Source organism: Cricetulus griseus, chromosome 6 (assembly GCF_003668045.3).
Source record: "Cricetulus griseus strain 17A/GY chromosome 6, alternate assembly CriGri-PICRH-1.0, whole genome shotgun sequence".
NCBI classification, from domain to species: domain Eukaryota; kingdom Metazoa; phylum Chordata; class Mammalia; order Rodentia; family Cricetidae; genus Cricetulus; species Cricetulus griseus.
In genome coordinates, this window is record NC_048599.1 from 57,433,465 (window position 1) to 57,461,257 (window position 27,793).

General features: G+C 41.3%; 1 protein-coding gene across 1 annotated transcript; it reads right to left on the reverse strand.

Moving 5' to 3' along the window:
- Nucleotides 1–261: 261 nt before the first annotated feature.
- Nucleotides 262–26,989, reverse strand: Tmem62 (transmembrane protein 62). Its single transcript, XM_027422089.2, is given in 15 exon segments — nt 262–1,106; nt 2,708–2,826; nt 8,723–8,827; nt 11,309–11,393; nt 12,573–12,686; nt 15,053–15,212; nt 18,036–18,191; nt 19,031–19,153; nt 19,302–19,426; nt 21,828–21,969; nt 23,886–23,931; nt 25,167–25,304; nt 26,463–26,574; nt 26,809–26,943; nt 26,945–26,989. Coding segments are annotated over 15 exon segments (1,932 nt in total). The 3' UTR covers nt 262–779.
- Nucleotides 26,990–27,793: the final 804 nt, after the last annotated feature.

Here is a 27,793-nt window from a genome sequence, read left to right on the forward strand (position 1 = left end):
CATAGTTGCTGGAAATTGAACTCAGGAAGTACATGTTTTTTTTTTTGTTTTTTTTTGTTTTTTTTTTTAGTTTTTCGAGGCAGGGTTTCTCTGTGGCTTTGGAGGCTGTTGTGGAACTAGCTCTTGTAGACCAGGCGGGTGTCGAACTCACAGAGATCCTCCTGCCTCTGCCTCCCAAGTGCTGGGACTAAACGTGTGTGCCACCACTGCCCAGCGTGAAGTACATGCTCTTAACTACCATGCTATTTTTCCAGCCCAACATTCGTGATATTTATCATTCATTCATTTATTTGATTAGTTAAAAACGGCCCCAACTAAGGAAGCAGAAAACCCATAATCCGTGGGAAAACAGGCTGGGAAGTAATGTTTCTAGAGTGGTCAAGGTCCAGCCCAAGTCTCCACAGGTTCCCTAGGCATAAAATGGCACTCTGGACACCTTCTGGATTCCGGGCTTGGGCTGGATGCTTTTCACAGGATGACCCTAACAAACACAGTAGTTCTGAGGTACTTGAGTAACAGAGACTCCCACCTTTGGAATCTCTGTGATCAGGGCTCTTTGCCTCCTGAGGAAGAAAGAATCGGTTGTTAGATTCTGCAGTCCACACTGCAGGAATCAGTAGTTAACACTTCCAACATACAGATGTTCAGGGAGGGACAGCTTCCTGAAGCCCACCTGCTGACATGCTGACATTGGCTTTCCATCTGCCACAGGCGCAGAGATCTGGCTACAAATGTGGAGGCTGAACTTCTGCCATGCTGCCAGCTGTAAGCCATGGACTTCAGGAGCTTAGATGGCTTTTTAACTGCACCATGAATGTTCCAAGTTCAGTGGAGTTCAATGTCCACACACAACGAATGAGTACAGGTGTCAGCAATGTCAACCAGGTCCGCATTGGGGAGAATAAAAAGGCTAGGGTGCCGTAAGTCACATGAAGAAAGTAGCAAGAATAAATCTGCCATATGTACAATGGAAGCATAAGCAGATAAACAGGTATAATATTCAAGTGTTTTCCTTGGTAGAGATGAGACCTGAAGCTATGACCAAAGCACCGCTGCAGCAAGCTCCAACATAGGTAAGCCATCAAGGGGATGTTAAAAAACACCAGCTAGAAAAAAACAGACAGAACCATTAACTTACCAACAAGCCCCAGGAGGGATCTGGTCTCATTATAATAATAGTTTCTACTAATGTCTTTAGTTTAGCTGATTGCTTTTTCTTGGAGGAGGAGGAGGAGATGGGGATAGAACTCAGAGTTTTTCACACACTAGGCAAGCACTCTATGCCTGAGCTATGTTCCAGTTCTTATATGTCTGATTTTTTTAAGATTATGTATTTATTTATTATGTATATAACATTCTGCCTGCATGTATTCCTGCACACCAGAAGAGGGCATGAGATCTCATTATAGATGGTTGTGAGCCACCATGTGGTTGCTGGGAATTGAACTCAGAACCTCTGGAAGAGCCGTCAGAGCTCTTGAACTCTGAGCCATCTTTCCAGCCCAATATGTCTGATTTTAAATGCATATCACCGGGTGTTGGTAGCACAGGCCTTTAGTCCCAGCACTCAGGAGGTAGAGGCAGGCAGATCTCTGTGAGTTGGAGGCCAGCCTGGTCCACAGAGAGAGTTCTAGGACAGGCTCCAAAACAATACAGAGAAACACTGTCTCGAAAAAACAAACAAACAAACAAACAAAAAAAGGTCCGTATCATTTATGTTGAAGACCCTATTGTGATACAGATATATAACAAGAGTAGATACACAACAGTGTTTACATTGAAAATGAAATGAGTAATCTGCACAGGCGAACACAACAGAGTATATACTCTATGTTGGCAGAGTGAAAGGAGGACTTAGGTATCAGTATTGCGGTTGCATTCTGAGTACTGAAATACAAATTAGATCTAGGTTACAATCCAGGTATAGTTGCTATGTGGCTCATTCAACAAATATTCATACAGTACTCATTACACAGCAGGCACTGTGCTAGGCTCTAGGTTAGAGGCACACTGGTGAACAAATTAAACCAAAAAGAAGGAGGAGGAGGAGGAGGAGGAGGAGGAGGAGGAAGAGGAGGAGGAGGAGGAATGGGTGGCAGGCTAAAGAGTGACTGGGCTGGAGGTTGGCTCAGTGGTTAAGAGCACTGACTGTTCTTCCAGAAGTCCTGAGTTCAATTCCCAGCAACCACATGGTGGCTCACAACCATCTATAGTGGGATCTGATGTCTGCATATGTACAGACAGAGCACATCAAATAAATAAGTAAATCTTAGAGAGAGGGAGATGAGTGACTAAGAGTACTTGCTGCTCTTGCAGAGGATCCAAGCTTGAGTCCCAGCACCAACATGAACAGTCTGTGAGTTCGAGGCCAGCCTCGTCCACAGAGTGAGTTCCAAGACAGCCAGGAGAATCACAGAGAGACCTTGTCTCACCCCGCCCCCCAAAAGAAAGCACAATGAAACAAATAAGAACCCTGAATAGCCAGAATGTATTTTAGATGTCTACAGTTACATCTTGGCCTCTTGGCTAGAAACAAGAATAGATGTTATAAAAGAGTAAAGGGAGAAAATAGGAAGTGAATAAAAACATCAGCTATTGGACACTGCCCTGCAAGTAAAGTAGGAAAGATGTTGCATGGTAGCAATTGGAGATCCCTGTCATATAGTTAATTTAACAAGGCCAGGATGTTCTTCTGGTGACTTCTTACCTGAATAATTCCACTTATAAATGTTAGACCACCTTGCAGGAAATGTCCATCAACAAATATGCCAAATGAAAAGCAGCAACCCAATTTTCCATCAATTATTTCTCCAACAAACCACGGTCCTGAGAGAGTAATGGACAGAAAAGCAGAAGATTAAAAAACTATGAGTCTTTCCAGGCGTGATGGTGTATGCCTTTAATCCCAGCACTCAGGAGGCAGATCTCTGTGAGTTCAAGGTCAGCCTGGTCTACAGAGTGAGTTCCAGGATAGCCAGGGCTACACAGAGAAACCCTGTCTCTAAATAAATAAATAAATAAAAGAAACAAACAAAAAACCTGTGAGTCTTGGCCAGTATGGTCGCTCAGTGGGTCAGGGCAGTAATAGGCCTGACTACCTGAGTTCAGTTACTGTGACCCATATAGTAGAAGGGGAGAACAGACTCTTGAAAGTTGTCCTCTGACTGCCAACTATACACTGTGACACATGTGCCCACACATAGAAAACAAAATGTGGTTTGAAAGAAAATGGCTCCCAAAGAAATGGCACTATTAGGAGGTGTGACCTTGTTGGACTACGGATGGCCTTGTTGGAGGAAGTGTGTCACTGTGAAGAAGTCTTATTTATGTTCAAGCCATGCTCAGTGAGACAGACCACTTCCTGTTGTCTGCTGATCACCATGTCTTCCTGCATGCTGCTATGTACCACCATAATGATAATGGACTAAACCTCTAAAAGTATAAGCCACCTCATTAAATGTTTTCCTTTAAGAGGTGCTGTGGTCATGGTGTCTCCTCAAAGCAATAGAAATTCTAACTAAGATAGGAATTGGCACCAGGAGTGGGGTATTGCTGTGATAGACCTGACCATGTTTTTTTTGTTTTGTTTTGTTTTTGTTTTTGTTTTGTTTTGTTTTGGTTTTTGGTTTTTCGAGACAGGGTTTCTCTGTGTAGCTTTGGAGCCTATCCTGGAACTCGCTCTAGAGACCAGGCTGGCCTCGAACTCACAGAGATCTGAGATCTGCCTGCCTCTGCCTCCCGAGTGCTGGGATTAAAGGCATGCGCCACCTACGCCTGGCTGACCTGACCATGTTTTTATTTTTGGAGTAATATGGACTTTGGGGCTGGGCAGTGGTGGCACATTCTTTTAATCCCAGCACTTAAGAGGCAGAGGAAGGTGGGTTTCTATGAGTTCAAGGCCAGCATGATCTACCAAGCTAGTTCCAGTATAGCCAGAACTGTTACACAGAGAAACCCTGTCATGAAAAAACAACAACAACAACAACAACAAAAATGGACTTTAGGAATTTGAGTTAGGAAAGTAGTTGAATGTTCTAAGTGCTGCTTAATAGGCTATCTTAGTAGGAACATGGATGACAATAATGCTGAGTGTGATGAGAAGAAGGTTAGTATGTAGCCTAGAGACCACTCATATGATATTTTGGTGAAGTAAGTGGCTGTTTGCCTTTGTCTGGAAAATCTGCCTGAGGCTAAAGTGAAGAGTTTTGGATTAATTCCATTGGCACAGGAAATCTCAAAACAGCCTAGTATAGACTCTGTTGTGTGGTTATTAGTGTTAACTTTGATGAAGATTTATAATGAAAAGGAGCAAGCTGAGCAAATAAAAATAAAAAACATACAGATTGAGAAAAGGGGCACCAGGAAGTGGAATAGAGCTAAATCCTGTGTTCAAGGAGATAAACAGAATAAGAAATGGAATACAGGGAGTGGTAATCTCAGAGCAAGATCCTACCCAGCTATGTTTCCAACTTGTGAAAAGGCACTAAAGAAAAGCTTGGAACTTGGTGTAATGGTTGGGAGGCAGAGCATATCTCTGAGTTTAAGGACTGCCTGGTCTACAAAGCAAGTACAAGGACAGGCAAACTTAGGCAGTGAAGGTAATTGTTAAAAAACAGAAAGTGGTGAAGATATAACTGAACAAGGGGGCCATGTCCCAGCCCCAGCAAGCAGCAGAACTTGACAGCTTCAGCCACATGGCTCTGGCTGTAGAGTTAAGGATAGAAGAAAGGGGTTATGGAATTTGCCTCCTAACTAAGGAAAGCAGCTGAGGCCAGGCATGTGTTAGGGGTGTCCCTGAATGGAGGCCTAGAGAGGCCATTGTGTGAAGCTGTGAAGTTGTGAAGCTGAAGCCTGGATTGCCTTGGAGACTCCAAGATGTTAGAGATACCAGAGCCATGGGATACCTTCTGAGAAGAGCTGCTAACAGGGAGTGGAACCAGCCCAAGAGAAAGAAATGTGTTGCAATCAACATAGCTGAAAGGAGTTGGAGATCTGAAGAGTGCTTTGACATTAGACATAGAGATGCAGAGTTTGGAGGTTGCCCAGCTGGTTTTCAGTCTTGCGTTGGCCCCGTATTTCCTCACTATGCTCCCTTCCCTATGATTTGGAATGGTTATGTATATCTTGTGCCATTATATGTCGGAAGTATGTGATCTGTTTTTTATTTTGATTTTACAGGGGATTACAGTTAAGAGATTACATGAATCTCAGAAGAGACTTTGAACTTTAGACTTTTAAATAAGTTTGGGACTGTTATAGACTATGGGAAATTTTGAAGTTTGCCTGAATACATTTTTGTATTGTGATATGGCTACAAGCCTTGGGGACTAGGGAATGGAATGAGGTAGTTTTAAAGAAAATGGCCCCCAAAGGGAATGGTACCATTAGGAGGTGTGGCCTTGTTGGAGGAAGTGTGTCATTCTGGAGGCAGGCTTTAAGGTCTCATATATGCTTAAGCCATGGCCAATGAGACAGACCACTTCTTGTTTGCCTGCTGATGAAGATGTGGGACTCTCAGCTCCATCACCACGTCTGCCTGCACGCCTCCATGTCCCACCATGATGATAATGGACTAAACCTCTGAAACTGTAAGCCACTCTAATTGAATGTTTATCTTTTATAAGAGTGATCATGGCGTCTCCTCACAGCAATAGAAACCTCATCTAAGACATAAAGAAGTAAAAATGAAATTTAAAGCCAGAAAATAAAAACCAGCTATTTTCTCTACATTTTTCTGGATTATGAAATCATTTCAGTCTATGATGTACTTGAAATAAGTATGTGGCTTGTAAATTCTGAAAACAATATCATGCTCGTAAGATTTTTAACATTCTGTTGTATTAACTTTAACATTCCATTGATATTTTCTTCTTTTAAAATTTCTTTTCAGATTTTATATTTATGTATTTTGTTTTGTTTTGTTTTTTGAGACAGGGTTTCTCTGTGTAGCTTGGGAGGCTGTCCTGGCACTAGCTCTGTAGACCAGGCTGGCCTTGAACTCACAGAGATCTGCCTGCTTCTGCCTCCCAAGTGCTGGGATTAAAAGTGTGTGCCACCACTGCATGGCCCAGATTTTATTTCCTTTTATGTGTATTAGCATTTTGTCTGCACGGATGTCTTTGCACCAAATGCATGCTGTGCCCACAGAGGCCAGAAGATGGCATCAGATCCCCTGAGATTGAATTACAGCTAGTTGTGAGCCACCATGTGGGTGCTGTGGTGTTATTATTATCATTTGTTCTTCCAGACAAGGTTTCTCTGTGTAACAGCCCTGGAACTAGTTCTGTACACTAAGCTAGCTTTGAACTCACAAAAATCCGCCTGAGTGCTAGGATTAAAGGTGTCTGCCACCACTATTCAGCCACATTAATATTTTCAAGAAGCAAAGAGATATTACTGAAGATAATTCTTAAATAATTGAGATTTATTGTTTCTGTTTTTAAAGATTATGTGTGTGTACTAGTATGAGGGTATGTGCACCTGTGGGGCCAGAGGTACAGAGTCTCTGTGGAATTGGAGTGATTATTACTGACATGAGTGTTGGGATCCAAGCACTGGTCCTTGGCAAGGGCAGTACATACTCTTAACTGCCAGGCCTTCTCTCCAGTCCATCCTCAACTATTTTTAATGAAAAATTTTTTAAAAAATACATTCATATACTCCTCTTTCTTATACTATTAATGAACTTTTCCTGTCTAGGTTGTCATTGTTATCCATCAACTGTACATGATCACAATTAATACTCCTTTTAACTTGCTCTTTCATTTTTCATCCAGAATGCCACACTGACAGCCTCTCATCTCTGTTATTATCCACTGTTCCTTCTTATGTGCGGATTTCTGTCAAGAAGGTAAGGGAGGCTGGAGAGATGGCTCAGCAGTTAAGAGATCCTGAGTTCAATTCCCAGCAACCACATGGTAACTCACAACTATCTGTAATGAGATCTGGTGTCCTCTTCTGGAATGCAGGTATACATGCAGACAGAATACTATATACACAATAAATAAATCTTTGAAAAAAAAAAAGAGTAGTAAGGAACAGGCAGATTTCCCGTCTCAAAATGCAAATACTAGGGCTGGAGTGGTGGCTCAGAGGTTAAGAGCATGGGCTTTTCTTCCAGAGCACCTGAGTTCAATTCCCAGCACCCACATGGCAGGTTCACAACTGTCTGTAACTCCAATCCAGGGAATCTGACATTCTCACAGACATACAATATAGACAAAGAACCAATGTACACAAAATAAATATAAATTATAGAAATGCAAATACTATCATTTTCTATCTTTAAAAGTCATAGGCAGTCTGTAGGCCAAGCTGCCCCCAGGCTTACAGACAGCCACCTGCCTCTGCCTCCCATGTGCTGACATTACAGGTGTTTGCTACCATCTTTAACTTTCTGCTTCTATAAGTGGCTAAAGGAAGCATTAGATTTAATAACCCGTAAAATAGACTTCTTCAGACAAGACTGAACCCCTCCCTCAATTCAGTATCTCTACTTTTTTTTTTTTTTTTTTGGTTTTTTGAGAAAGGGTTTCTCTGTGGCTTTGGAGGCTGGAACTTGCGCTTGTAGACTAGGCTGTCTCAAAAAAAAAAGAAAGAAAGAAAGAAAAAGAAAGAAAAAAAAGAGAGAGAGACACACTCTCACTGTGTTAATTTGGCTGGTCTCAAATGTACTACGTAGACCAGGCTGGCTTGGAACTCACAGAGATCTCCCTGCCTCATGCCTTTCCTCTCTGTCTTTAAAATCTCTTCTCTCTGGGTATGGTAATACACACCTTTAATCCCAGCACTGAGGAGACAGACAGAAGCAGGCAGATCTCTGAGTTCAAAGGCAGTCTTGTCCAAATAGTGAGCTCCAGGCCACTTAACACTATACAGGAGATCCCCCATCTCAAATAGAAAACAACCACACATTGGTAAATATTCCTAAAACTACATACTCATAGTGCTTAGTCCCTGACATATAAGAAAACAAGATACACAAGATACCCTCGGGGATTCTGATAAGGAAGCAGACAGTATATAGAAGCTAATGTAAATTCTGATAAATGTAAGAAAACTTTTAAGACGGCCAGAGAAAGCCGCTATAAAGAGTAGCATTTACCATAGATTTTTGCTTTCTATGTTTTTATATAAATACAGATTCTTTAGTGTTTTTAAAAACCCTTACTTTTAGCCAGGCAGTGGTGCCAGACACCTTTAATCACAGCACTAGGGGGGCAGAGGCAGGTGAATTTTTGTGAGTTTGAGGCCAGCCTGGTCTACAGAGCTAGCTCCAGGACAGACTCCAAAGCTACAAGGAGGAATCTTGTCTAGGAAAAAACAAACCTTAATTTTAGTGTTTGTAACAGCCTTACTTTAGCTTGATGTTGACTACATAAATTTAAACATATTAAGAAATAACTTGCTGAGTGTTGGCGGCTCAGGCCTTTAATCCCAGCACTAGGGAGGCAGAGGCTGGTGGATCTTTGTGAGTTCAAGGCCAGCTTGGTCTACAGAGCGAGTGCCAGGACAACCTCCAAAGCAATAGAGAGAAATCCTGTCTCGAAAAAAACAAAGAAACAAAAAACACCTTTATTTTCTAAATCCAGGCCCCAGGAAATGATTTACGAAGGTCTCATATGCCATTTGTTACCTGGAATATAAATTATTCTGTTGTCAAAATTCTCAATATATTCTTTAGCAGGATTCTCTCCAATCTCAGAGTTTATCCTTTACTTACCAAGCACTGTGTACAAGGTCAGCAACAACACAGAATAGTAGAAGATGTTTATTTTACTCAAGATGTGAAGGGAAAATGTGGTCATATTTGCAAATCCTGGAGGTCCTAAACAGAAGAAAAAATTTAAAAACCTGGTAAATGCATGCAAAGTTAATTTCTCTAAACATGTTCTAGACAAGTTCCCCATCTCCTCCTCCATCCTCAGCAAATTTTGTTACATGGTAACTGCACAGACACTACTCTAGAACTCAGAACCCTGGGGAGCTAATATACACAGAATCACAGATGATAAAAAGCTCAAAAAGTGGTTTTGTTGTAAGACATTTTATAGACAGAAATGTAAAAGGGAATGCATAATTACATGTACTGTAGTAGATTGAATTCTCATGTTGATTATGAATTTAAAAGACAGACACACCTGCCAAAGGTCTCCACTACACTATTTTATCCTCAAGTAGATTTGAAAGATTGTGTCAAGTCATGCTCCTTCCCATATGATTCTAAAGGCTATATCAAATATATAAATATTTTCCATTTTATCTTACATATATGTTACATTTTTATCTTACATATCTGTCCAAGTAGCCCTTACCCATACATGCATGATCCCTTCTTACTTCATAGCAGCCCTCACTATGCAGCTCTACCTACCAGTGGACAGACAACATAGACCTAAAGATGAACCATGGAGGGACACAGAGGGAAGAAGGAAGCCATCTGTAAGGCAAGGAGAAAAGCACACCCAGGGGAGGGGAGCTTTGATCTTAGACTTTTACCTATAGAATTTTGAGAAAATGATTTTGTTGTGATTTGGGCCAACTAAGGTGTGCTGTTATTTCAGCCTTAACAACTAATATATAGCTTTACTTTAAAAGAGTGTCATAAATCTGATCAAATACTTTGAAAATAGATTCTTTGTACCTTTTTGATTCATATTATTATTCATATATCATATATTATTCACATATTACCTGACCACAGTTCCCCTCCCTTTACTCCTCCCAGTCCTGCCCCCACCTCCCCTCTCTAGATGTCCAGGAACCGGAGATTGGATATCCATCCCTGAGAACTAGGATAGAATCAAGCATGTCTGGTAGAAAGAAAGTTAATGAAATGATTCTTAATGATATTTTGCTATACTCATAGATTCCTTATACCTTAAAAGGGACACATTCCTTTCAAGCCAGATAACTGAGAAAGTGAAGCTATGTATTGTAGCTGTTAAGGCAATCAGCCAGAAGAATATGCTGACATGTAATTTTAAAATTAGTAATGCAACCTTAAACCTCAAAGATTTAGAAGTTAATGGGAATGCTCTACCAATAATAGCACAAAGGCACCCTTGCTTCTCTCTTTTGGGCTTGGACTATAAAATAGTGCTTCTCTAAGCCTGGCTGCTTTTCACAATCACCCCCTAAATACGTAAGAATAGATTTCCATGCTGTTGATCATATATTCCAATCCAGTTAGGCTAAGTTGGCCTAGGAATCTATATTTTTAATGCCCTTAGGTGATTCTAATTTATTTATTTATTTGAGAATCATCGCAACAAAGTATAAGGAATGAAAACATTGTTTTCCTTTTTTGGGGGGAGAGATTCTTACTCTGCATCCCAGTCTAGCCTAAGCTCATTATGTAGCCCAGGCTATTCTTGTGCTCATGACAATCTTCCTGCCTTAGCCTCTTGAGTGGTAGGGTTATAGGCACCAGCCATATCACACCCTGCTTGGGACAGATTAAACCATCAAGAACGCAAGGAGGACAAAAAGGACTACTATTCTCCACCCACTTACTACAGCCTAAGCAGCAGTGGGTGATAGAACCAAGTAAGATTGTAAGATTACAGTAAATGGTGGAAGAAGTTGGAAACTGTGGAGAAAGGTTAGCTACATGGTTTAGCTCTATAAACCAACAATCAACGTCAGGGCATTTATATGAACATGTTTATAAATAGGTATTTTGCTATAATGCACACTCTCCAGTGCTGTTGCCCAGCTCTATTGACAGGATAGTATCTAGGAAGAAATAAGCAACATTTACTGCAGTTATCAAGGTGGCACACAAAATCTTTTTCCTGTTCTTGAGATGGGGTTTCACTATGTGCTCACACTGGCCTCTAACTCTAGATCCTCGGCTGGGTGTTGGTGGCGCACGCCTTTGATTCCAGCACTGAAGAGGCAGAGACAGGTGGATCTCTGTGAGTTCCAGGCCAGACTGGTCTACAGAGTGAGTCCAGGATAGCCAAAGCTACACAGAGAAACCCTGTCTCTAAAAACCAAACCAGCCAACCAAAAAAAAAAACCAAACAAACAAACAAAAAAAACCCAGCTACTTATATTACAATTTGGCCATCTTGAGTTATATTGTGAATTTCCCCCATTTTGATTAAAACCACATTTTATTGCCATACATCGGGCCAGGGGTGTGTGAAAGAATTATTTTTCAACATAAAAATAATGGTCATCTGAAGAATGTGCCTCACAGAGAACAATGAAGACAGTGTACACTGCTCTGTATACTCCCTAATAAGGGTGTTACGGGATACTTTTTAGTCTTCTGAGAACAGAAGGAATCATGACTACTAACCTTTAAGCTCTGGGTATGCTAGATATCTAAATGTAATCAGAATGGTGAGCTGGCTGAGCACAATCAACACAAACAGCACCCGGGCCTGCAGAGAAAGAGACATTAGTGTGAACAGATATGCTGGCACAACTCCAGGCAAGGCTTCTAAACTGGCCTCATTAACAAAAATGTAAGTGGCATAATAAGAAATATATATTTTAATCTTCACCCTCTGTTCTTGCCAATAACTCGGAAGGCCTTTGTGATTTTATAAAGGATAACAGGAAATAGTAGGACATTTTCTGTTAAAATACTTGGCTATAGCCACCAGTTCCTGAAACAGCTCTGGGGTGATAAGCGGAAGGAATGCCACTTGTGATTAATAACAAGCTTTAGAAAGCCATTGAGGATAGAGGGCTGGTTGCTAGACAGACCAGCTATGTGCTGAGGGATGGCACTGCATCCTCATTCCATCTCCCTTTGCTCTCCAGGGAAGAGCCTACATGGTGAAACTTACATAAAAACCCTAGCTGAAGGGATTCAGAGACTAGAGAATAGCAGGAGTGCTAGGACAGTGGTGCGTGCCTCCCAGGACAGGGACATTCACGTTCAAGCTTCTCCCCTGCCTCTCTTCTATCTGGCTGACACTGAGTTGTATCCTTAAATAACAAACTAGTAATAGTAAGGAAGTGTCTTCCTGAGTCCTATGAGCCATTCTAGAAAATTACTAAACCCAGGAAAGGAAGGAAGCCTCATCTGAAGCATAGGTGGCATTCTGGACCTGACTGTCGTTGAAGGGAGGGAGGAGGGTTGAGCCCTTAGCCTGTGGGATCTATGCTATATCTTGGCAGTCAGTACCCATAGAGAACTAGAGAATTATGTAGCCTAGAAATCATGCATATGGTACACATACATACATGTAGACAAAACACTCATACACATAAAAAATAAATAATCTTTATAAAAAGAAAGAAAAGGAAAGATATGCCTGGGTTGGTGAGATGGCTCAGCAGTAAAATCACTTGCCAACAAGCTTGATGACCATACCATGGAAGGAGAGAACCACCTCCAGTGAGTTGTCATTTGAGCTCCACACTAATGCCATGGTATATGCATCCCCTACCACATACACACAAAACATTTTATTCTTATAGATAAACAGTAAGCTTTGTTTTGTAAGGTTTGGTTTCTTGACACATAACTATTTTATTTAGAACTTTGGATTCACCAAATCCAGTAAAAAACAAGTAACACATACAAGTAACATTTCATTGAATTTACTTACCACAATGTAGTGGTCAGTAAGGAGAATAAATGATGCCAAAGGATCAAATGTGAGATGAGTGTTCTCTTGAGCAGAAAATATGTGGTGAGCACTCTTGCTTCTTCCAGCAGAATCCTAGTTAGAAACACAGCCGAGAAGCAACTTAAAGGCATACTTAAATATGTGCAGGTTCTGACTTTACACCTATTTATGGTTTCTCAACAACAAAGGTTTCCTGGGCTTGAGGACCTGCCTTGTCTTCCCAAGCTGAATCTGAAGGAGATGGGGTTGAGTATGCACCAGGGAGAAGCAGTGGCAGGGCTCAGACAGTAAGAACAGAAAATGAGAAGTAAAGAGCAAAATGGTGGCGCACGCCTTTGATCCCAGCACTTGGCAGGCAGAGGCAGGTGGATCTCTGAGTTTGAGGCCAACCTGGTCTACAGAGTGAGTTCCAGCCATAACTAAATAGTGAGACCCTGAGTTAAAAAAGAAGGAGGAGGAGGAGGAGAATAAGGGAAGGATCACAGAGATGACTCAGTTGGTAAAATGCTGCTGCTGAAGCAATCCCCAAATTCAATACCTAGAATCCATGCAAAAAGCCAGAAATGGGCTGTAGATGTGATAAAAACATGAAGAATAAGGTTTAGATACTACCACTCACGTAACAAGCTTGGTGTCCTTTCATCTCCAGCCCTGAGGGAACTGACACACCTTCTTCAAGCCTCTGTGCATGTACAGGTATACATGCTGGTATATACTTACACAGACATAAACATATACAAATATAAATACGGAAATTGTCATACAAACAAGTACATGTGTAACCCCAGTACTAGGGGGAGGAAGAGGAGAGGCTGAGCCCCAGGATTCACTGGCTGACCAATTTAGTAGTATCAGCCCAGTGACAGACCCTGCCTCAAAAAATTAAGCAGGGGTTGGGGAAGTAAACTTCAGTGATTGAAGTCCTTGTGCACAAGGTATCTAGACCGATACAAAAATTCACATAAATTGAGCGGGCATGGTGGCCTGCCTGCCTGTAATTCCCACCTCAGAAGCTGGAAGTGGGATCCTCAAGCTGGCTAGGGACCAGCCATATCTGCAAGCTCGGGCTTTGACAGAGAGACCCTGACTCAATGAACAAGATGGAAAAGCAAATAAGGATGATTCCCAACATCAACCAAGGACCTAGCCGGGTGTTGGTGGCACACGCCTTTAATCCCAGCACTCGGGAGGCAGAGGCAGGCGGATCTCTGTGAGTTCAAGGCCAGCCTGGTCTCCAGAGCAAGTGCCAGAATAGGCTCCAAAGCTACACAGAGAAACCCTGTCTCGAAAAACAAACAAACAAACAAAACAAAACAAAAACAAAAAACAAGGGCCTCCCATGCATGCACATACATAAACATGCATATATTAGCATACAGATCACATACTTTTTACAAAATAAGGTGAGAAGCAGGAGAACAATAAAGCAGAGGTGAGGAGAGGGCCTACATGGTAAAAGAAATGGAAGAAACTGCTGAGCAGTGTGGTGCTGCACACCTTTAATCCCTGCACTCAGGACAGGAACAGGCAGAGCTCTGATTTGAGACCAGCCTGGTCTACAGGGAAAGTTCTAGGACAGTCAGGGTTACACAGAGAAACAAACCCTTTTTGTCTCAAAAAAACAAAACAAAATAAAAAAAAGAAGAAGAAGAAGGAAGGAAGGAAGGAAGGAAGGAAGGAAGGAAGGAAGGAAGGAAAGAAAAAGGAAATGGAAGAAACTATTCAGCTAATTGCAATTAGTTGCAGCTGTGTGAGCTGTGTGAGCCTTGTTTGGAATCTGATTTGAATCAACCAAATGTATATGCATGAGTGTGTACACACAACCATACTTATATAGTGTGATATATTTAAAAGGACAGAACTTTACTATTAATGAGTGAAAGAACCAAGGTACCTATTTAATAGTCAGTAGATTGAATTATTTTGAGAGATTATCTTACCATATTACCTGGTCTGACCTCAAATTCATGGTCTTCTTCCCTTTGTCTCCTGAGTAGCTAGAATTCTATGTATGTGCCACTTAACCAGGCTTTAGCAGATTAATTTTTTAAAGTTATATGTGTAAGATTGGAAACAGATCAGTGACTGCCTGGGAATAAAGATGGAAGGAGGCAGATCACAAGGGACAAGAAAACTTTTGGGGCCAGTGGGTAAAGGTGCTTGCCACCAAGCCTAAACCTGAGTTAGACTCTCATGACCCACATGGTATGGTATATTTAAATGAGAACCAACCCCCACAAATTGCCCTCTAGCCTCCATACTTCAATCATGGTGCCTAGACACATAAAATAAATAAAATGTAGCTTCCAAAAGAACATGCTAAAATTTCTGTATTCAAACTTTGTTTACTGTTTATCAAATTTGTTTATTACCAACTGACTAGCAATGAAACCCAAATCAGAGTTCATTGTGGTAAGAGCTCAATCACTGACACAACAAACTAAACATGGCTAATTTACCTGGACGGATACTTCTATGGTGTGTGTCCCATTACTGTAGTTTTTAGGGTTCCACTTCAGTATGAAGATAGGACCAGACAAATGAGAAGCTTGACCTACATTAACTCCATCGATCTTAACGGAGACAGAAGTGATGGGAGATAAGGAAAAGGCCAGAACTCTAAAATGAGAGCATATGGAAAATGCATGATTTTAGGGTTAGGACATTGTTTTTATAGAGGAGAATGGTACTGAGGACATATGAGTGCAGGCAGAAGCACACTGTACAACTACAAAGACCTTGTACAACTCTGCATGAACTGCTAAGAACTTAGAAACTATTCTTTTGTAGTGTTAAGGACATGCTAGGTATGTGTGTTCTACTACAAAATTACACCCCGGGGCTGGAGAGATGGCTTGGTTAAGAGCACTGCCTGCTCTTCCAAAGGTCCTGAGTTCAATTCCCAGCAACCACATGGTGGCTCACAACCATCTGTAACGAGATTTGGTGCCGAACACTGTACACATAATAAATAAATAAATCTTTTAAAAAAATAAAAAAAAATTACACCCCAAGTCCCAGAAACCATGCTTTTATTTTTCAGAAAGCAAAATCAGGTGTTTTTTTGTTTTGTTTTGACAAATCTACATAGAGTAGACTAAAAATTCTTCCTGAAGAAATTCCTGAATTTCTGGTTTTACTCTTAGGAAGAGATAACCAAGGTGATTTTACACCCTGTAAATCTAATGTCAAGCCTATAATTCATTCATTTGATTTTTGTCATAGTGCCCAAAAAAAGCAAGGCTGTAACCAGAGCTAACCCGCCAGGCCTTTCAGACAACACCTAGCACTGCTATCCAGATGCCATTAAAAATATGGTTGATTGGTCAGATGTGGTGGTACATGCTTTTTATCCTAGCAATCCAGAGACAGAGGCCTGGTTTATATAGTTAGTTCCAGGAGAGCCAGGGCTATATATAGAGACCCTGGCTGGGGGGCCAGGGAAGGAGAGTAATAGGCAGTCTTCATCAGCATTCATATGGGAGGCCTACTGAGACAGCTCAGTGGAAAAAGGGGCTTCTCACCAAGCCTGATGACCTGAGTTTAATCCTCCCAACCTACATGGTGGGAGGAGAGCACCAACTCCTAAGTTGTTCTCTGATTGCCACAGGCATGCTATGGCAGTTGCATGCTCCTCCCCAATAAAAATATAATAAATAAAAATTTAAATTCCTGGGCTGGAGAGTTGGCTCAGAGGTTAAGAGCACTGGCTGCTCTTCTAAAGGTCCTGAGTTCAATTCCCAGCAACCACATGGTGGCTCACAACCATCTGTAATGACTTCTGGCCTGCAGGCATACATGCAGGCAGAACAATGTATACAAAATAAATAAATATTTTTAAAAAAAATTTAAATGCCTAGGAATTTTCACCCACTTCTACAACAACATCATTCAAGTGTGGGAAGAACATACTTTTTTTTTTTTTCTTTTTCTTTTTTTTTTGAGGGGGGTTTCAGAGTTTCTCTGTATAGCTTTGGAGCCTGTCCTGGCACTTGAACTCACAGAGATCCACCTGCCTCTGCCTCCCTGACCTGGAGGAGCATACTTTACCAGATGTTAATTTTTTAAAGAAGACAATAATTTGCTTAGTCTGTGCCTTATGACGAGACTATTAAAGCCTGTGTATTTGGGGACAGTGTGAAGGAGCGCTCAGAGGTGCTAAAAATAGCTTTTTAGAAACGGGCAAACATACTTCTCATCTCAGAGCTGCGATTCTGGATTGCTGGTCTGTCTGCCTCACCCTCTCAGATGCTGTCACCACACCTGGCTTAGATCACTTTTCAAGATAAAATTCAAAAGAATACATTTTAAAAAGTGATCTTACATTTGGAAGATTTTTTCCAAAAGCATGGTCTCATTATAATTCTATTAACAAATATCACCAAATTCATATATAAACTATATTTTGAATTTTATCAGGATTATACAACTTTTGCTTTTTTAACAGGTTATTCAGCAAAAGGGGGGGGGTTGGAGTTCCTGATGTATAATACAAATGCCAGCAAAGTAGGCTGTGTGGGACTGAGGCAGAGCTTTGTGGCAGGGCAACTTCTGTCCTGTTTTCAGCAAACTCCCTCCTGAGCTTCCCAGCACTGCTCTGGCCCCCACCAAGCACATCCCGCTGAGCGGGCGAATCCCAGGCAGACACACCATTGTTTTAATGAACTGAACCGAAAGCTTTGGAACATCTGACCCCTTGCTTGCCTAGCTAGGGTATGATTGTGGTTTTTACTTTATAAACCCTACTCTTCCTAGAGTTCTTCACAGCAGAAGCCTGCTCTCCAGTTCAGGCTTAAAGGAAGGCCTCTCATTTGTCCTTATATTTGTGGTGGTCTGCAACTTTCTGGTGTGAACTATAACATGGAAGACCCTAATTTGATCCCCAGAATTAATTAATAATCCTTATTAATTGATAAAAATTAATAAATATGAATAAGTAAACATATATTATAAGGTAATATGTTATGGTTATAGCAATGTAAACATATAAATTAATAAATAAGTAAATATATATTATAAGGTAATATGTTATGGCTATAGCAATGTAAACATATGTGAATAGAAAAACTGGAATAAAATACACAAAAAAATAATGATTGGCTTATGAGTTTCTGGATGATTTTAAAAGATTTTACCAGCTTTTCAAAAAATTACATTTTAGGGGACTAGAAATGGTGGTAGAACACCTGCCTGATATGCATGAGGCCCTGGGTTTAAGCCCCAACTCACACACACACACACATATATTATGCACACATATATGTGTGTATATATAATAGATGCACACACATAATACATATATTATATATATTGAATGGAACGAAACAGTGAACAGTCTACATGTTTAAGTTGTTGAAAAAAACAAAAGTGGGAATATAATCACAATGTCTTATTTTTTATCCATTTCAAACTGAAAGTAAATTCTGAAATACTGAAACATACCTGATATGTGTTGAATGGAAGAGCCTCTCTAGTGGCTCATGTTTAGCACAACTGTAAAGGAGTGACTTAGGATTGGTGATAAGAACAACAGGCCACTTGTCAAAGGTTACATCCGCAAAGCTAAAGAGGTCATGATCAAAGGCAAAGATCCGGTACCTGGAGGCCACAGGAGAGTAAGGGAATTTAGTTTCTTCTTTTTCTAAGCTTGAAGGTGGACGAAGCATGTAGCTCAGTTGTCGGAGTGCTTGCCTAGCACAGGAAGCTCTGGGTTCCTAAACTGCACAAGTTAGGTGTGAGGTACACACCTGGAATCCAGACACTCAGGAGGTAGAGACAGGAGGGTTAGAAGTTTGTGGTGATCCTTGGCTAGATAGTGAGCTAGATAGTGGCTAGCCTGGGCTACACAAGACCCTGTTTCCAAAAGAGGGGGAGGGGCTTGAAGGTAAACACAGAACAGATATAAAAACCACAAAACTAGGACTTTTTAATACAATGAATGATACAGGGTGATGATGCATCCTGCTTCCCTCTTTTTCTACAGCTTTGTCCTTCACACCTGCTTGGTCAGCTGGGCTCTGACTGAGGTAATGAATCTAATAGTGTCCCAGAACAATGCCTGCACACTTTGATTTTTAAAAGAAATGCTTTTAAAATTAGTTCACTTTATTTTAGACAGTACTTTTGTTTTGTTTTGTTTGTTTGTTTGTTTGTTTGTTTTTTGAGATAGGGTCTCTCTGTATAGCTCTGGCTGTCCTGGAACTTGCTCTGTAGACCAGGCTAGCTTTGAATTTATGGAGATCCGCCCACCTCTGCCTCCCAAGTGCTGGGATTAAAGGTTAGCCTGGGCTACTTATCGAGAACTATCCTCCAAAATAACAAACCAAAACAACAGAATTATCACAAATATTTCCTGGGATCACCTATTATATTAATAAGAAAATGTCACTGTTTTAGCAAAATGTGTGCAAACTTCATTTGTAGGGAAGTTTCCTTACCTTCTATTGTCTTTCCAGTCTCCCACCTCAAGTTCCAAAGTGCCTGTAAAGTGACGAGTGTGTAAAACAGGCATCAGTCCACCAAGTGTGTGGAGGTGCCCACACAAATAAGCCGTGGCCGAACTAAAAAATGAAAAAACAGACAGAATAAATGAACACAAACAACTTGCATGCCAAATTAATAAGAAAGTCTCTTCAGAAAACCAAGTGGGCTCAGCAATGGGAAATAACAAAAAATAGCCAGTTCACAGGGTCTAGAGGTCTGCCTCACCTCATTACTGTCCGGATCCCTGGGGATGGAGAAAGGATAGTAGATGTTGTAAAGTGTCCAAACCAAATTGTCTGGTTGCTCTGGCTACTTTTCTTGGAGAATGATAAGAGTTCCTCCATCTGTTTCTGAAATGGAAGGAACTTTAACTGGGGCTCAGGCTAAAATCCAATGCCAACCGGTTAAACATTTCCCCTAAAGTTTATAACAATAGTCACATTGTCTCTGTGGCCCCAATTCTAGTAGATAATGACCTAAATGGATGTCTGTCAGTTTTAAATGATTTTCATTTACATTATGATCCATTTGATTCTAAGATGTCTGTAGTGTGCAGGGCAAGTACTACCTGCATTTGATGTATATGAAACTGAAGAATAAGCTACTCTTTTCAGAACTAGGAATGTGGCTTGGGGCAGAGATTTTGCCTAGCAGCATGCATGAGACCCTGGGTTCAATCCCCAGTATCAAGAATGGGGGAGAATAATTATCCCCTTAGTGGGACAACTAATCTTTTTAGTTTTATATACTACTACATCACAATTCTTAAAACATACAGATATATTATGATATCCACAGACAAACCTAAATGTTTTTATCATCTCTATTCAATATAGTCAACTATTAGAAACCCCAACAAAGTATAATATACCCATACAATGGAATACTACTCAGCAGTGAAAAGGGAAGAACTCAGGATGGACACAACCACATATACACATCTCAGAAGCATCACACTGAGAATAAGAAGCCAAACCCAAGAGTGCATACTGTAGGACCACATTTACCTAAAATTTTAGAATAAATAAAACCATGCTGATAGAAAATCAATCACTTGTGCCATGGGAGTAAAGACAGATTCTACAAGAAAACTTTCTAGAGTGGTAGGCAAGTCTTTAAGTCTTGACTGTGAGAAAGTTATTTTATTTTTTGGTGTTTTTGAGACAGAGTTTCTCTGTGTAGCCCTAGCTGTCCTGGAACTAGCTCTTGTAGACCAGGATGGCCTCAAACTCACAGAGATCTGCCAGTCTCTGCTTCCTGAGTACCGGGATAAGGCATGTGCCACCACTGCCCGTGTGAGAAAATTATAATAACATGTACATTTATAAATTCTTTAAACACTTAAAATGAGAATATTTTGCCATATTTAAAACACCTCATGACACTGATTTCAAAACATAATTTGCACATACAGAATATGTACTTATAGTATCTATAACATACATATAATAATGAATTTCTGGCCTTACCCTTTCTAATTTGGTAAAACTGGGATAAGACTAAGGAGACTCTGGCTGGTGAGATGGCTCAGTGATTAAGAGCACCTGAGTTCAGTTCCCAGCACCCACATGGTGGTTCACAACCATTTGTAACTCCTGGTCCAGAAGATCTGGTGCTCTCTTCTGGCTCCTATGGGCCCTGTATGCACATGGCACACATACATACATACGAGCAGAAACACTCATACACATAAGACAAAATAAATAAATCTAAAATAATAATAACAAAAGACCAGGAATTCTGCATTAGATAACAGTACAATTGATTTTTTTATGGACTTTATCTGTGCATCGTATATTTAAAACTCTAATATAAGTTCACCAGCTCACTAAAGGCACCTGGTAACTAGGAAACAAAAATATAACTTTATCCTGTATTCTTTACTTCTAGAATGTTCACATAACTCTGAGCCTCTTTCAGTACTTGGCAACTCCTGCATTTACTATAGTTTATTTTTGGGTGTGTGTGTTTTCTTTTCTTTTCTTTTTCTGGACTGGTCATATGCTCTAATACTAGATGAAACACTTAGGAACTTACTTGATCTTAGCTCCTTTTACTCATAAACAGGCACATGCATCTCAACAAGTAAGAGCACATGTGTTCATCAAATAAGGAACTGGCATCTGCTGTACTGGGACATAAGGAGAGCTTCTTAGATGTGCCTTTATAAAGGACAATTTTCACTTAGCCTTGCCAAAATGCTTAAGTTGTTCTTTTGTCAGAAAAAAATGTAGACCACTAATTAGTATTGGCAATTGTAGGTATTTAACAACATATCATGTAAGACACCAAGCTATATGTTTTGTAACTTGCTGAATACAGCCTATACTTTTTTGTTTGTTTGTTTTTTGTTTTTTGAGACAGGGTTTCTCTGTAGCTTTGGAGCCTGTCCTGGAACTCTGTAGACCAAGCTGGCTTCAAACTCACAGAGCTGCCTCCCAAATGCTAAGATTAAAGGCATGTACCATCACCACCCAGCAGCCTATACTTAATACATATTTAACAAACATTTGCTAAATAAATATAAAAAATGAGGTGCTGCCTTCCCAACTTTTGGGATAAGAATAGGAACAGTAGTAACAAGTCTGAAGTAGCTAGTAGCTTCTAAATGTATTTGTAACCACAGTGAAGTTTTTCTTGAGCATATCTAGATAAAACATGTTTACTTAAGGTAATTAAATGGTCCAAATATATTCAAGAAAAAATAAAAACAGGTAAGCTTCAAAGGGAAGTGAATTTTTCAACTCATACCTCATCTAAAATTCCAAAGAAATTATATGGTCTCTTAGGCCCTGGCCTCTGGGTAGCATCCACAGAGATGAAAGAATAGTTGCCAAAAGGAGTACTGTGGACATAATGGGAAGAGCCATCCTTACGTACAGCAGAATATTTCCTAAAAGATATAGACAGGAAGGCTTTAGTGAAATTATAAAAAAGATCGAATTTCATGTTAGAATAGTAATAAAAAATCATTAAGAGAAAACTCTTTCTAGTCAAGAGAACAGAACCTCTGGGCTGGACAGAGACCTAACATTCCAACTGGACCAGGTCAATCACCCGGTCAAGAGACCACCCCTAGCAAGGCAGAATCACTCTAAGCCAGGCTAAAGAGACATGCAATTTTTTTCATTAATTAATTTAATTATTGGGTTTTTGTTTGTTTATTTGTTTTGAGACAGGTCCTTACTATGTAGCCCTAGCTGTCCTGGAACTCACTCTGTAGACCAGGCTGGCCTCAAACTCAGAGTTCTGCCTGCCTCTGCCTCCTAAGGGCTGGGATTAAAGGAGTGCACTACCATGCCTGGTTTGCACAAGGCCCTGGGGTCAATACCCAGCACAACAAACACCAGGAGAAACCCTGGGAACTTTTATGAAAAAAATTCATCCTGGGCAACTCTTCTGCACATAGCCCATCTTTTAAGAGCATTTTGCTCCTTTTATAAGGCCTTCTCTGTGTCCACCATGTGACAATCTCTACCTTTCTTGACTTCTTGTAATGATTCTCATGTGAACCAAACAATGCAGCACTTCATGAGCTGTTCCTTTACATTCTTTCCTAATGCTTTCCTGACACATCTTCTCTCCCTTAAGTATTAACAGAATATACGTTCCTTGAAGGCAGGGGCCATTTGTTAGCACTAGCTCTTCTATTCCTGGAACCACACAGCTGGTGAAGAGCTCTTAATGTACACCTAGTATTACATTAAATGACAAAGCACAATAAAACTCCTCAATAGCCTGGAGTTGAAAGTTAAATTGCAACAAAAAGAAGTATCCCAACACACTGAAACCACACACTGCCTCTAACACAGAGGTTCCCAGGTGAAATCAAATTCCTGACTTATGAAGAAAACGTAATGTTTATATCAATCAGATGAAAGGACAAAACAGCCATGGGCAACCATTGATCTCTGTGGTCTCTCCAAAGGTTGACAGAATCAATATCTCAATATTCTGAAAACCCACTGACCTCAGAAGTCCCACTACAAGCCCTGATCTAAATGACATCTACTTTGGACCAACTACAACCAAAGGAATGAAAGGAAACTGGGTGTGGCAGCTCACACTCCTAATCCCAGCATTCCTGAGGTAGAGGCAGGCAGATCTCTGTGAGTTGCAGGCCAGTCTGGTTTACATAGTGAGACTCTATTTCAGAAAAAGAAGAAGAAGAAGAAGAAGAAGAAGAAGAAGAAGAAGAAGAAGAAGAAGAAGAAGAAGAAGAAGAAGAAGAAGAAGAAAGAAAGAAAAATGGAAGAAAAGAAAGGAAGGAAGGAAAAGAGAGAGCCAGGCATGATTGCTCATGCCTATACTATACTCTTAGGACAAGAGAGCCTGAGGCTGGAAGAAGAACTAGAAGTTTTAGACCAACCTGGGGAACAGCAAAATTTAAAAAGTATCAAAGCAGAGAAAAATACTTTTTAAAACGGACTGATTACAACACACATGCAGGTACACACACACACACACACACACACACACACACACACACACACACACTCATTTTCTAAATTATCCAAAGTTTTTGTTTGTTTGTTTGCTTGTTTTTGTTTTTCAAGACAGGGTTTCTCTGTGTAATAGCCCTGGCTGCCCTGGTACTAGCTCTATAGACCAGACTGGCCTTGAAAGCACAGAGATCCACCTGCCTCTACTTCCCAAGCTGGGATTAAAGGTGTGCACCACTACAGCCCAGCTATCCAAAGTTCTTTAAATAGAAATTTCATCTGTTAAAAATGATTTCATTCATTTATTAAATGGACTGTCCTTTTGACAGACTCTACTTAGTAGTCTGTACTGTGTTCATTCAGGTACCTGTAATAATTCGTGATGCTCTCCAGACTTGGAATGTTATATGCATCTAAAAGAAAAAAAGGAAGCATTCATCTAAACAAAAAAAAATGCAAACATGTCAATGACATAAGAATACAGCACTTTCTATGACACTTTAAATGGCTGAGTGCCACTCAACTGAATATTTTAAAAACAGTAACTTCACCAAACTCAGATTATCTGAAGAATAGCAGGTACATTGTAATTTTGTTCAGAACGAGTCAATTTGAAAGTTGTAAGACTAGACTGTTGCTGTTGCTTGCCTGGAACTTGCCAGGTAGCTCATGTTGGCCTCAAACTCTCTTTCAACCTACTTCAGCATGTGTTACCATAGCCATTTTGTTGCTGCTGTTTCAATGATGGGGTTACAGAGGCAGAAAGAAAAGAATTCATGTCTGCTTCTCAACAGTCTCTAGTCTAGGCTGGTCCGGAACTCTCTATTCTAGAAAGAATGACCTGGAATCTGTCTGAGATGCTCTTGCCTTTATCTCTACCTCAGCAATGCTGCCACACCCAGTTTGGAGGATCAAGCCAAGGGCCTCGTATAGAGTGCTCTCTACTAACTGAGCTATCTTCTCAGTCTCTGTTCAATGGATTTTGACAAATACACTGTGGTTTATCTAAGACCACAATCTAAATATGGTTTAATCACACCCAAAATTTTCTTAATGCCTTTAAAATCAGTTTCTCCTTCTATCCCTACCTCTGGCAACTACTCTGCCTGTAGTTTTATCTTTTCCCGAATGTCATATAAATGGAATCATACAGTATGAAGACGTAGATTTAGCTTCTTTCACTTAACAAAATGTAGGGTTGTTTTTTGTTTTTTAAACATCTACCCACAAGAATTTCTGAAAAACTCTTTCTCCTGTGTAAAGAAGAAAACATCAGACCAACTTTCACCTGAAAGGCTACAGTGGCATCTAAATGTTTTGGATTTTCTTTTTCTTTTTTTTTTTAAATTTTTTTTGAGACAGAGTCTTACTATGTAGCCTGGCTGACCTAGAACTCACTATATAAACAATGCTGGCCTCAAACTCACAGAGCTCTACCTGCCTCTGAAGTTTTAATATATTTAACATGTCATATGTTATAACCATGTATAAGAGATGTGGCCTTCACTATATCTAAATTTATGTTACAATTTCCCATTTTATAACTTTAGAATCTAAACTAGAAAAATCTATGTTTCTGAAGCATACATGTACACGCACACATATACATATATATATGCTTAATTCTCCTTGGCTCTTGGCTTTTTACCATGATTTCCTTTGATATCCAGCCACTTGGTTTTTTCCATGACTCTTGTCTTCTTCAGAATTCTCTGGTAAGTTTGCCATTCTACCTCATGTTGTCTGGATCCCAAGTGTTCCTTTGTTTTGGCATCTGTCAGGTCTCCTGTTTACATAGAATTGACCTGCAATGTAAAATAAACTCCAGGCGGCTCAAACAAACAAGCATGATAAAGGAACACAAATTCTTCAACTACTCAGTACACATACATGAAATCAATTATGAGTCCACATATGTCCAAAGTGTGCCATTTAAACTAACAAGATTGTCTCAGCAAGGGCTCTATTATTATAGTTTAACAGTGTTTATGTAGTCTATTGTGATAATAGGAATGAGTTGTGAAAAAAATGTCTTAAAGAGAACAGTACAAAATTCATCAATAGGCTAGATGAAACTCCTTTATGAGATGTTGCAACATTCTGGCAAGTGACTATTACCTATTGCAACAGTTGTTTTCCAAACCCCAAATCAGGATTTATGCTGTGACCAAGCAGCATTATTTTCAAAGCAAAAACCAATCTGGAAGATGTGGTTTGAAGAATGCAGTGCCAAAATTTCTAAGAAAGCATACAGAACACCTGAAACAGGGGCTTATTCATTATCTGAGGACTGATACCTCATCTTAACAGAGGACAGTAGAGTGAGTTTCAGTAGACTGTGTGGCAGCTGAATCAGCCAATAAAAAGAACAGATACACCCTGGAGCTTTTTCTCGGCCCCTGACTTTGGGGGCACTTGTGCACAGGTTGGAAAAGTAAAGTTAATGCAGTCAGAAAACTACCAAGAGATAAAAGTCACGAATTCTCAAAGCAACTGAAAACATAAGGTTTAACCTCTTTGAACAGAAAATGTTAAGTCAGCAAAGGAGAACTTTAAAATTCCCAGTTAAAGGGCTTTTCCTAATTCTCAAATTCAGCAGGGCATCAGCCAGTACCATCATCACCATCAACATACCCTACACACACACACACACACACACACACACACACACACACACACACACACACACCACAAATACAGCAGACAACAAGCCTTACACGTACTGCTTTGAGAAAACCTTGAGATGGCAATGCGATTAGCCTGGATCATGACTCCATTATCAACTGATAAAGGCAATTACAAAGTCCCATTGCGCTTAACTCAAAGGGCTCCCTGTTAGCTGCGTCCACAGCGTCCCCAAACCCCCAAGCAAACATCTGCTGCCCATTCTACCACCAAGGACCACAGAACACCAACACTACCACAGCACCGGAATCCCCCCTACCAGTGGCCAGGACAAGAGCTGGCTGAATGATGTCAATAGTTTCCGAACAGAACTTCTCTAGGTCCAACGCTCGGCCTGGATCTTGAAACCTGCTCAGGTGGATGTCGGAGATCTGTCAAAAGCAGGCATTGGACAGAGACACAAGCAGTATCTGAGTCAGGAAGAGCCGCACCGACAGGGGTGGCCCAGCAAGCTCTCCGGCGGCGCGGAAGGGCTCAGAGAAAAAGATGCACCACGAAACCCCGGGGAAGGAGCGAGCGGGGCGCGGACCGTGCGGTCTGACTGCGACAGAGGCCCCCTGCCGGGCTGAGCTGCCCACCCCAGCGCCCTCCCTCAGCCGCCTCACCTGCAGACCCCAGAAGACGTTGTGGGCTTCTGATCCCGGGGCGGGGTGCGGCCTCTGGGCGTCTCGGGGCTTCGGCAGCGGCGAGGGCGGCCCAGCCAGGCCGTAGTGCTCCAACAGCAAGGCTGCCAGCGCTGCCCGCCGCCAGTCCGGCCACCACCCGGAGGGCCAGCACGCCCGCCATCGCGGCGCAGCCCCGGTGCGCTCCGGCTCGCACTTCCGGCCGCTAGGGCCGTCTGCCCGCCGCCGCGCCGCCGCCGCCGCCGCGCCGCCGCCGCCGCCGCCGCGGCACGTCGCCTCGGCCCCGGTCCCCGCTGCCCCGCCGCCCGAATCCCCGGCGTTAGCCAACGTAGTGAGGACCAGGAAGAGCAAAGCGAGGGGGCGGCCGGGTGGCAGCACGTCACCTGGCTCCTCCAGGGCCAGGCATCCCTGACCTCCGTGGTTGCGGCCTCTGCACCTGTAAAGCGAAGTTAATGATACCTTGGGTGCGTGCAGGATGCTCGTGAGGCTCAAAAGCATGAATGAGGACGCCTCTTAAAGTACAAATGCGACAGGTGGCTCGCTCTGGCCCCTTCTTGAATAACATAACCCCAGAGGATTTCCTATCTTGTGTACTCATTTATATGGTATCGTGACACTGTGGTATATGCCTGTCAGTATTTCCTATAGGCCGAAAGCTGGAGGATTAGATGCCGTACCTGGCCTTAATTTATCTAACCACTCCCTAAATGTTGGCTTTCAACTCTTTAGTCAAAAAAAAATTTTTTTACACAAATAGTGCTTTTAAAAATTTTATTTCCCATGTGTCAGTGTGGGAGCTGGCTTTGAGTACCTTTTCTCAAGCTTCACTCAATGTGACAGCCAGTCCACTTCCTGTTGCTCCAGCACCACGTCTTGCCTGCGCGCTGCTGACAGACTCCCCTTCATGATGATAATGAACTGAACCTCTGAAATTGTAAGTGAGCCAGCCTCAATTAAATGTTTTCTT